The 12134-nt window shown below is 32.0% G+C and overlaps 1 protein-coding gene across 14 annotated transcripts in view; it reads right to left on the minus strand.

Annotated features, from left to right (window-relative positions):
• LOC106788567 overlaps window positions 1–12134 on the minus strand; it is a 49541-nt gene that overhangs the window by 4418 nt on the left and 32989 nt on the right. For 3 of the 14 annotated variants that reach the window (XM_014751932.1, XM_014751925.1, XM_014751926.1), the window contains exons 4-18: window positions 10902–11090; window positions 10303–10813; window positions 10005–10238; window positions 9624–9926; window positions 9364–9498; window positions 8255–8994; window positions 7910–8099; window positions 7306–7611; window positions 6247–6283; window positions 5369–5511; window positions 2120–2449; window positions 1711–1716; window positions 1193–1627; window positions 612–1085; window positions 185–533 (exon numbers count right to left, since the gene is read on the minus strand). In XM_014751932.1, the coding sequence (XP_014607418.1) occupies window positions 462–533; window positions 612–1085; window positions 1193–1627; window positions 1711–1716; window positions 2120–2449; window positions 5369–5511; window positions 6247–6283; window positions 7306–7611; window positions 7910–8099; window positions 8255–8994; window positions 9364–9498; window positions 9624–9926; window positions 10005–10238; window positions 10303–10813; window positions 10902–11090 (4105 nt within the window). In that variant the 3' untranslated portion in view covers window positions 185–461. Of the gene's footprint in view, window positions 1–184; window positions 534–611; window positions 1086–1192; window positions 1628–1710; window positions 1717–2119; window positions 2450–5368; window positions 5512–6246; window positions 6284–7305; window positions 7612–7909; window positions 8100–8254; window positions 8995–9363; window positions 9499–9623; window positions 9927–10004; window positions 10239–10302; window positions 10814–10901; window positions 11091–12134 lie in introns of those variants that run through there. The other 11 variants (XR_001381908.1, XM_014751931.1, XM_014751927.1 and 8 more) reach the window with 11 other exon arrangements.

Below are 12134 nucleotides of genomic sequence, written 5' to 3' on the forward strand. Positions count from 1 at the left end.
AATATTATTATTAATTTTTGCTCAAGAATTATTGCATCATATTCGTGTGAGTAGTTGCAACTCTTGCTTGAAGCTTTAAACACTAGGACCAACTATTCTCCTTTATGGGAATGCAATTTTTTTCAAGAGTGAATTTTTCAAAGGCATTTCAAAGGACTTGCCATAGAAAATCTCATTAATTTAATAAAGTGTATATTTATATATATATTATGTATATTTAAGGTAATCACAATAATTATATAAATTATGCTCGAGTAAATATTTAGTAACGTTTTCAGTAACGTACCTAGGTAGTCTTGGTTTACTAAGCAGGAGCGCTGATGACGTATGAACTGCTCCATTGGAATTGAAACACAAAGCAATTTGCGTGAAATAATCTGTACAGTAAAGTGGTAAATAGTGTGGTAGTGGATGGCAGATGTATTGTCTGTTCACTACGCATCAGCCAGGCAACTGAACGTTTATATGTACACCGGAGACTCCTGACCAGTTAATAGCCTAAACATCGAAGTGGGCATTGTCTTCATCAGGATCTGTACAACAATAAATAACTTTGACTGTGGATTCTCAGGCATATAATTATATCGCATAATCGCTCAGTTTATACTTACTTCACCAACAGAAGTGGCAAGAAGATTAACAATCTTTTCATGTGGTACAGCAACAACACTCTGATTATTAATTTCGATTATTCTATGACCCACTCTTACTCCCCCTCTTTCTGCAATACCACCTCTTAACAAACTGCATATTACCCCATTCTGTACACTAAATCCTAACTGATACTTCGTATCGGGTCTCTTGATTTTCACTTCAACAACGGGTGCACATGGTACGACAGTTAACTTTACGACCGTTTGATTTTTTGAGTTCTTTATGTACGTCTGACATGTTGATAGAGGTAAGCCAACTAACGACACGCCATTGATTGCTATTATTTGATCACCAATATTTAATTGCCCGCAACGAGCTGCAGCACCAGCTGGTGCCAGATTAGCTATAACTACAGTTGGCAGCATAGAGCCCCATCCAGATTCAACTATTACTACACCAAGAATTTCACCTTTCGCTTTTGGTACCACTACCTGCAAATTAATTATATTTTCTTAAACATGAGATAACAATCTTTTCCTTTTTTTTTAAACAAGTATAGGAACGTACGTAAACGTGAAAGAATATCATCGACAATTACCTCTTTCTGCATTTCCTTTTTTGCAAACATTTGCAACTCGTCGCCAAATATCTCCTGTGAATTAAGTACTTCTTGATAATCCATCTCTTTAACAAAACTATGATCTTCTATTCCATTTGCTTTTAGGAACTCCATGTAAGCTACTTGAAATGCTTGTCCAATACTTTGTGCAATAAACTGAGCTTCTTCGCTTTCAAAAACGTGACAGATCATTTTGGGAGTCCTGTTTATCTTAGGAGCTTCTTCCATCTCATGAGGTACGAATCGTCTTCGAGCCATGAGAACAACCAAGTCGCCGATATCTGCTATGTACGATATCGTTCGTAAAGCATGATCCATCATAATTTCTTTCAAGTCAGTGTTAAGAACCATAATTTTCTCTGTTGAAATAAATAGGTCGACTTCGGTACTGGGTTGAGTTTCACCATCCGGTGCCTAAATAAAATCAAATATATTTTTATGTAATACACGATTATCTTATACAAACATATGCGATATTTCTTATAAAATGTACGTACCAGTGCCTATCGCAAGAAGCAGCATGTTAAACAAAGTAAATAAAAAAGGAAAAAGAATAATTGATTATTAACATTTTGATAAAAGGACTATCAAATGAAAAAGATTATACATTCCAATGCACGTTATTATCAGGCACTGATTTAAAGCGAATGATGCATATGGTTGAAATTGTATAATGTATTATTTGTGAAGATCCCATAAACCTGAGAGTTTAAATGTGTACTTTGACATAAGAGTATGTTAAAATTCAATGTAACGCTCCATTTATTGGTTGGTAAGAATTGAAGAGAATATATAAAGGAAATATATTTCTCACATTGATCGATATTTGATTGGAAAGAGCAAACTAAGAAACATCTTTCCAAAAGATAATTAATACAAACAGAGGTACATTTGGGTAAGGCGGACCTTTATTTTAGTCACAGCCTCTTCCACCATGTGATTCTTAAGGCGCTTACGCCGTTTACGTCCCCCTTCCTCTTCCACCTCCACCGACCCAAGAAATTGTAGTCTGAAAACGGTTGTGGGCCCCAAGGAGCCACTGATCGGGGCCAGTTTCGGTTGGGCGGCTATTGTGTGTGTCTCGGACTGGCCCCCACCAGAAGCACTCCCTATAAGTTCTTCGCTTGAGTCACATTCGTCTTCCTCTAGGCTTCCTTGCGAAGTTATGCTGCAGCGCCCGTAACCATGCTGCCCCCCATAGTTTAAGAGCGTAGCCTGCATTGGCACTGGCCCATCCTTCCGTTACGCGCACGCCAAACAAACAAACAAACAGAGGCTCTGCTAGTCACATTGCCACGCACCACCAACAAAACAAGGCAAAAGAGCCAAAGTTATTGGAATCTGAGTTGCTCTTTAGATCTCTATTTATTATAATTATTATTTCTATGTATATATATGTATGTACTCTGTATGTGTGTGCAAGATTTGAAATATATTTAACACATTTAAATTAAAAGGATTTTTATGTATACGTATATATATATAAGCATGCGTACTTTAAATTGTTTTGTAATAATTATCAAACATATTTATATATTATTAACTATTGGTACACACACAAATATGAATGCTTGATGCTGACATAAATAATTAAAAAAATATATATATATATAATGGTGCAAAATTTAGACGATATTTTGTGCTAAGATTTTCATGAATGATTAACGATTAGCAACCCAGAGTTCCAAGTATCAGGGTTTGGTAATGTCAATAAGCAATGTGGTTTCTATAATTAGTCGACATAAAGAATTATCGTTAAGTTTTATGATGAATAATTAAAGAAAAAAAGCAATCAAGGATATGATATTCATTATGTATAATGAAATCTAGTTTTAGCATTAAAAACATATTATGATGTAATTTGCTCATTAATAAATTGGTCTAAAAATGGGTTTGGATTACGAGCAGGAATGATATCAATTCATGAATTCTTCCATTAATACAGAAACAAATCCAGAAATTAGAGATCAAGATTTCTTCATGTAATTTTATAAGAATATGAACACATACAGAATAGTTGATAGTTCTTAACACTTGAGATATCTCTTGCTTGTTACATTTAAAATCATTTTAAATAAATATCGATGCATATGGTCTTGGTATTGTTTTTTGTTTGCCAAAGTATTCTATATCTTCCTCAAGCAAGTTTTAATAAAGGGGTATTTCAAAAATATAAAAAAGATATTCCAAGTGACAACAATGATAGATCCACCGTATATGAAAGTAAGTTTATTCAGGAATGCAGGCTACCCAGTGGCTACTGATCATATACACTAATGAGAAGCGAAGAACATCACAATTTAATTATTTTAACATAAATGGAGCAATCTAAATACTCAACGAATAAGAAAAATGCAAGAGTGAGCTACTTGAATTCTAACAAACAAAAAATAAAAATCTACTACGTTCTATCAAATCGTACAGACTAAAAATAAATGAACAGTTACTTTTTGCTTAATACAATAATACTTTGGATATTATATGGTTCCTTTTTTCCTCTTAAAAAATAAGCAGTAATCACCTGCTTTAATCACTGCTGTAGCATGAAAAATACAAAGTAATAAAGTACGCATCATATAGGCAAAAGTTTTGCGAAGAAAGATATTTAGTGCATAAAGCATACTTTTATTATATACGCATAACATAAAGAAAAACGAAGATAGATAGATATAGCAAGCAAATATAGAAAAATATCCGCAGAGAGAAAGAGAAAGAGAAAGAGAAAGAGAAAGAGAAAGAGAAAGAGAAAGAGAGAGAAAGAGAGAGAGAGAGAGAGAGAGAGAGAGAGAGAGAGAGAGACCGACAAACAGACACATCAAGTTACACTGAGAAGATGACAGTGTTCGGTGGTCAGGTGGTGGTGTTGGTGATGTGAGGAAGGGGGCGCTACACTGAAACATTCAGGCCTCTTTGCACACCGGCCAGTTCACAATTATGAAGATTATTCATATAAAATAGATATTGTATACGTATAAAGTATACATATATATGTATATAATAGCCAACATCTGGACGTAATTAATTGCCAAATATTTATTTTATATCATTAATAAAGCTACTTTATTTTTTGCTTTTATAAACTAATGAATTATTTAATTTAATCTTTTTCATCATTCAACTGATTAATAATTTTAATTTATTGTAAAATTTTCATAAGTATCTTAAAGTCAACTGTCCAAACATTGACTTTTAATTTTTAAAGAACCTAAGAGTGGAAGGAAAGATTTTACTGTAAGATACTTTATATTTATATATGAATGGAAAAGAGTATAGAGATAGAATGGATATAAGTGAATAAATTCTATATATCAAAATATTTTGGCATATATATATATATATTTTAAACTATGGCAGTGCACATAATGCAACACCGAGTCACACTTATTTTTTCACAGTATTCTTTCCTGTAAAAAACTCTCAGGTTTAACTACCTTAAGACTCAGTATTTTAACCATTTGAGGTAAATAGTTGAATGTATATTATCTATTTGGCATACTTAAAAGTAAAAGCAAAATATTATTAAGAGCAATTTAATATGAAGAATTGTTTTTCTTACACGGTAAGCTTATTACAAGTATAACAGTAGGGAAAGCCTGGCTTAACTGTATTAAAAGACCATTTCTCTGAAAAACCCTCAAAAAGTTAAAAATATTAACACTAAGGTATACATTGTTACAGTTAAAAATATTGCATTTTGATTGATGATAAATTAAGTTGCAAATTAAATCTTATAAAGCATTCAAAGCATGCTGCTATAATTTGAGATCATCATAATTCATTGTGTAACACTAATGGCAATCCTAATATATGTATAGAATCTGTTTTATACTTGTGTCTAGAACAATAATTATACTATTATACTTATTCTTATATTTCCAATACACTTTACACGTTTAAATCCTATAATATTATTATTATTATTATCTTATTTGACTACATCCAAATTTTACTATATAAAGAATTAAAAATGGTCCTTTAAAATATAGAACGAATAATTGAATAAAATTAATTAATCTATTATTAAATAATTTTATCTCTCTAATATAATACTTTGCATTGGGAATATAAATGTAATCAAACGATATAATTATTTAAAATTAAAGATTTCTTAAATGCATATAATGTTCATTTATGCATATATCGATGCACACATACCTTTATTCGAGAAACAGCTTCCTCTGCTTGACACATTCTAGTAGATTTAGTTGGTTGACCCTCGCATACTAATTGAGTAGATCCTAAGTATCTTGCTCTGAAGAGTACGCCTTCGATTAACACTGAAGGATCGTCCAATAATGCTGAAATTTCCACAGAAACACACCACTTAGAATTACCATTAGGTTTTGCACTACACAATCTACCAAATGCTGCTAAGTATTCGTTAGACCAATGGATTAGACTAAATGATATTAACAATTTGTTATCTGATAAAATCCCTATTTGATCGGCTGGGTTTAAAGTCATTTTGTGTAATGTTAGTATTGTGTTACACATCAAAGCAATGAAGATATGTATTAAATATTTTAAATCACAATCTATACATTTTCCCTTACAAGTGATATTTATGCAACTATATTATTCAGTAGTATATGTACGAAAGAAATATTTCATTGAGTTTAATCCGCTTATCAACAGAATTGATGAAATATCTTATCAAGAAGTTTGAAAATGTGTTTCTGATTATCCAAAATATATGACTACTGGTAATTAAAGACATCTCGTGCATTCTTCAAATTCAATATTGATAATTCGGTTGACATTTATCTTCTTTAATAAACTTGTTTTGCTCGTCAAAATAACAGAAAGTACACAGATTATATTGAAAATAAAAAGATTATTTAATAATGAATGTACGTTGATAAAACACATACCATATGTGCCATGACGAATCGATGCAAGTTCAATTATATGCATTCGAATAAGCAGCAATTAAAAAAAGGAAAACATATCATTAACATATTTTGTTAGTCAAATAATTTAAATGGTTAGATTTTCATATAAATGAACAAAATTATACGAATATATAATATTACCTTCTTTATTTCGACTTTTCTTCTTTCCTTCTTTATCCTGTAAAATATAAAGTATGCAATGCACGTAATATACGTTCAAAGAATATTATTAAACATGTTGATATCTAGATTTGACTATAATGCTGACATAATATTAATTATTTAAAGCTTTTATCGTATATAAAAATACCGATCATGCATTGTTTGCAATTAATACAAAAATTACCGTAACGTTGTGTAATTAAAATATTATAAATATTACGAGAAAATAATGTTTTTTGTTGTTGTAAATTATCAAAGTATTTTTCTAACAAGCAAAAAGAGAAAAAAAAACGATTGATCGTCATCGTAAAAGACTCGTAAAATAATCTGTTAATTATTGCATATACAATACGATAAAGCTTTCTAGTTAAAATAAATGTATGCACGTGAATGATATTATCTCCTGGTAATTAATTATGATTATATTTACAATCACAACACACAAGCAAGCTCCTAATTAAAAATATGATCTATACATCTCATTCCTTTTCAATAGATAAGACTTGTACTGATAATAATAATGAAAGAAAAAAGAAATAAGCATATTATAGGTAAAAAGGCAATAAGGAAATATAAATTATAGAGAAATTTGGTTTGCATTGAGATTAAAAGAAAAGTTTTAATCCTCAGGCACAGATGCATCCATCTCTCAGCTTAAATATTTCAAATAGACAAATCATCATCATCATCATCATTACATGTGTACTGTTTTTGAACAAGTAGAAAATTATTCCACTTTAATAATGTCTGTATATATTCAAATCTTAATTCTATTTAAGCTGATGAGATTGTAAGTTTGATTATACAACAACAATTGAAGAATTGTAGAAAGATGAATATATATATATATATATCAGAAGAGATCTAGTTCTGTAACGTTATGACAGAAATATCGTGCATCAACAAGTGCTATCTTATCATTGTCCATTAAAGTACCATATGCTACATTCTAAAAAGAGACCCAAGTGAAAGAGAGAGAGAGAGAGAGAGAGAGAGAGAGAGAGAGAGAGAGAGAAAGAAAGAGCATTGAAAGGGCACCTTTTTCACCTTGTTGCTAGATTCCTTCAGACTCTGAGGGGACGAGGGAGAGTTTTTGACTGGGGTCTTCTGTGGACTTGTTGCAGGTTGCGTAGGGGTGGTTACTTCACGTTCAGAAGGTGGTGATTGAATAACAGATACTACAGGAGGTGGAGAAATGGAAGTAGACGTAGATGGCAAAGGTTCGGACGATGCTAGCGTTTCTATAGGAGTTACACTCAAGGTTTTAGGAGGGGTTTGCTTAGGAGTTGCGATTTTTGCACTCATTGGTGGTAACATTGTCCTAGTCTTAGGCTTCCGCCACCCCTGCATAATACCAAGACAACATTAATAGGACACCAATACCTTTTTTCAAATCGCAATTAAGGAAATAATTAAATATATATGTATATATATATACCAAATTTTATACATTATACCAATAAGTCACCAAATTTTAATCAATTAATCAACATGTGTTTATGTTATATGGATTGATTATGCATTCAAAGTAAACATATATATAAATATATCGGAGAGCAAATTTTTTATCACGAATATATTGTGTTATTATTGATACTTGATACACGAATATAGAAAATAATGAAAAAATCTTATTCCTTACTTTATCATCATAAAATCCTTGATCGTCAGTTCTTTGCTGTCCTAATAATCGATCAGTCTCAAGATCAGTGTCTGCTTCTTCTTCATCTGGACCTTCTTCGATCTCTACATCCGCTTCGTCGCCTCCTCGTCGTGCTTCCGAATCTTCGCTATTACTTTCCATGCATATTCTCCGCCTGGAATCCAATATACTACATTTTAGTTAGATGAACTCGCACGATAAATGAAGATAATGTAATGGGTATTCCAAAAAGATATAACAGCAATGCATACATGTATTCATAAAATAAATAACATTTACAATCATGATTTTGGAATACCCTTGTTCAAATAATGATAGAAATACCTTGGTATCCAAATAGGACTAACGCTTGGTTCGGGTGGTTCTTCCGAAGGAGATTTAACAGGAAGTGTTTTAGTTCTTTGCAATGCCATTCTAATATCTTTAATGGCTGCTTCTACTTCACCACCTATTTCCAAATTGACACTTTGTCTACCTTGTGGCGCAGGTGGTGGTGGTGTACCCAAAGGATCTAATCCATCGAGTTGTAACTCATTGGTTTCATACGAGTTTTCCTTCTTCGCAATAAATAAATCAGGCGATGATGTTTGTAATGTATGCAAGAGTTCCTTTGTGACATTTAAACTCACATCTTTGACTGGCTCATTTTCAGTTCCTAACATGTCATTACGCGTCCTTTGAATAATTTCCTTTTCTATTTCATTTATTTGCCGTTTCATAAGCATCACCGTTGGATTATTATTATCAGTGTCACTTGCATGTCCACTAGATAAACCATCTTCTAATACAGGCATACTCGTATAGATTCTAAGAGAATCCGAGTTATTTCCTAAATCTCCAACTGAACCAAGCAAACCACTGGCCGGCATTAATTCATTATCCATCATCATTAATGAAACTTCGCTATCTAAATCTCCACAATTGCTGTCGCAGTCAGTTGTTTCAGGACTTAATGTGAAATTACGCGAGTGGCCAACCTGTAAACCAACTTCTGTCTCTCCAAGATCTTCACTGCTTCCAGTGCCTACTGAGAGATCCAAAAAATTGTTTTCGTGCTCGCCAGTCTGGAAAAAAAGAATATACAATTAATCAATAAACTAGTATACATTAGAACATATAAGTACTGATGTAACTATTGTACTTTACAATTGAAATTAACGATATATATATCCTATTATATAAATAGAAGGTGTACACAGAAATAGGGTGACTAAAAATACCTTCTCACTTTCAGCTTGTTAATCAGACTAATTTACAAATTAAATATATAACATCACTTATTTTTTAAAGAATATCATGACTTATATGTCATTAACTACGTGAATTTAATTACTAAAAAGTAAATCAGTGAAAATAAAAATTTATATTTATATTCGTGTAATGTTGGGAAATGATGTAAAATAAATTTTCTTCTAAATAAATATAGTATTTACATTTTGAGGAAAATCAGATCTTTGCTTTTTTGGTGATTCGTGTACCATAACTTCCTCCGTAGGGGGTGGACCACTAGCCAAACGTTGACCAACATATGAACTTCCTCCTTGTCTTCGTAGTTCATAATCCAAGTCCTGGTAAAATTATTAAAAATTATTTCAATTAATATTCTGACTGTGTGTGATATATATCATAGGTATAAAATATTTGTATGTAATGATTCTCAATATATATATTATGAAGTAGATGAAATACTCACTTGGAACGGAAACGATTCAATGCTATTCTCTTTCTCTTTGGATGGAGGTGGGCATTTGAAAAATTCTTCTAATACTTTTCGAGTTTCAGAAAATTCATACAAGTAATCAAAAGTACTGCCGCCTGGTGATACAAGACTACTTATATTGTCAGCAGGTAAAACTGGTGGTTTTAATGAATCTTCTTCTTCATCCTCGATTTTAGGAGACGACGGTGAAACGTTTAACGATTGATCTTCCGTGTGAGCTATGGCTGTTTCTATCACAGGCTTTTCTACGATAATTTCAGTAGAGGCATCCTCCTTCTTTAATAACAAAAATGATATAAGATATTAATGTTATATATGGAGACAGATAAAGAAAAATTGTATTTATTAATATACCTCTTTGTGATTGGGTGTTGTTGGCAACACTCTTTGTGGAAAACCAGGTCTCGGTGTCATGTATACAGAAGGTGATGACAACAAACTGGGAAGTTGTGGATTTTCACGAACGCCATAACGTCTTGGACTTCCTGAATACTGCGCAATTGGTAGTTCTCCTATCACTCTTGCCACTTTATGGTTACGCTCTGGAGAAGGTGAATCTATCTCGCAATCGCTTGCCGTTGTTACAACCTAGGAAGAAATAATTGTTGTAGTTTACATATAACAATAAGTTAAATAATATTGAATGAGATACCTTGAAGAATTCAGATGTATTATGGTGATATGCTGTTGTAGGACTTGGAGTGCTACCAACGCTAGAACTCGGCGGTTCGGGAGGAATACGACCTCTCGGTGGATCTTCCGTTTCCAAATCTAAATTAGTTGTTGTAACTTGAGTTGTATTATTTGATGCTAAATCCAAACGCAAACCTTGCCAGTTATCATCTATATCGTCAAACACCACCACTTCACCGTCACTAACAATAGCCATACTTCTTGCGGGTGTAGTGTGATTAGATTGATAATCTACACAGTTTTTCGACAACCCATAATCCAGATCAGTAATACTTTTAGGTACACTGTATTCTACATTATTGCTATTTAAAATTGAATCATAATTAATAATACAATTGCTACGATTGCTTTTAGGAGAATCGTAATCAAGGATAGACTTGGTAGGATTACGTCGTACTGAATGCACCTCAGATGAGAATACAGTCTCTGTAACCTCTCGGTTCGTACGTTGTTTCCTTGTTTCACCACATCTGTAAAAACATTATATGTAATAAAAAGGGTCAAACAACATTTACTTATGGACTTAACATAGAATGCCAAAAAAGAAGTAATAGTTACCGGCTTCGTAATTCCCAAATAGTTTGTGTGCTTGGGGACTTATTGTTTTTCTTAATAGATAACTTGTTATCTGCTTGAGTATCTTCGTTATTTAATGAATTGGATGCAGCATGAAAGCGTGATTTCCTTGCTGCAACTTTTCCACGGCTTTGCGAAAATACTTCTCGACCACCAGCTATTTCTATAATTCTGAACACAAAAATATAAAGGATAATATAATTAATTAAAATCTTATTAAATATGATTTGTAAATAATACTTTGATTGTAAATATTGTTCTATATATTATCGTATAATTTATAATTGAATTTCAATATGTTACAAATACAATTTTGTACTACTTTATATCATACACAATAATTTGTATGCGTTGTCATAAGAAGACACAGTTAATGTCATTTCTATAAACAATAATCGATGATTCAAATGACAGAATGAACTAACCGCTAAACGTCATATTAAATGCAAGTGCTTTACGTTCCCTGTTTGATAGAACATATTTCCCTCTCTAAACATGTGTGCTCATCAACGTTGAGTGTTTATGCATTTTCTGTACGAAATCGTAAGAAATTTTCGGTATTATCATCGATATAGATCCAATCAATTGTTAGTAAATAAGAAAAATAATAAGAAAGATCGAAAATATATTCCATGACAATCAATCACCGACGTGAGAATTACGGAGAGTTCATTTTTTGTCATTAGAAAAACAAAAATATCTTTTTGATGTTTAATCAAAATGATTCGTGTAACGTTCGTTTGGCGGCGCTCTCGTCGATCTCGAACATAGGAGAAAACTATTTAATCGACGCTTTGTTATCGCGCTAAAAAAAATCGTACATCGATAAAAAAAAAGGTATTAATAATTATTTATATAAATTGTGTTTTAATTTTCGAAAGAGAAAATAGAAATATTTATACAGGTATGTATACACAGTTGATAATACGTTGCTTTTTCTTAAATAGATCAAACGTTTGATTACATGTGTTACGTGCGATCGATTAAAAGCATTATCGAACAGTAACGATAGAAGATCGATAATATTTCAGCGATATTTCCGTTTGAATCTGTCACTTTTATATAAAATATAAAATAAAATCTAAAGTATTTTGAATATTTCAACCATCGAAGAAGATTTTGTTCGGGAGATACGAACGACGCGCGTTTAATAATTCAGTATATTATTTTGTTTATAATTAAAATCGCGAGAGGAAAAAAATTGTGCGTTTGAGA

The sequence above is a fragment of the Polistes canadensis genome, unplaced genomic scaffold (assembly GCF_001313835.1).
Source record: "Polistes canadensis isolate GaletaPanama2010 unplaced genomic scaffold, ASM131383v1 scaffold_144, whole genome shotgun sequence".
Taxonomy (NCBI): Eukaryota; Metazoa; Arthropoda; class Insecta; order Hymenoptera; family Vespidae; genus Polistes; species Polistes canadensis.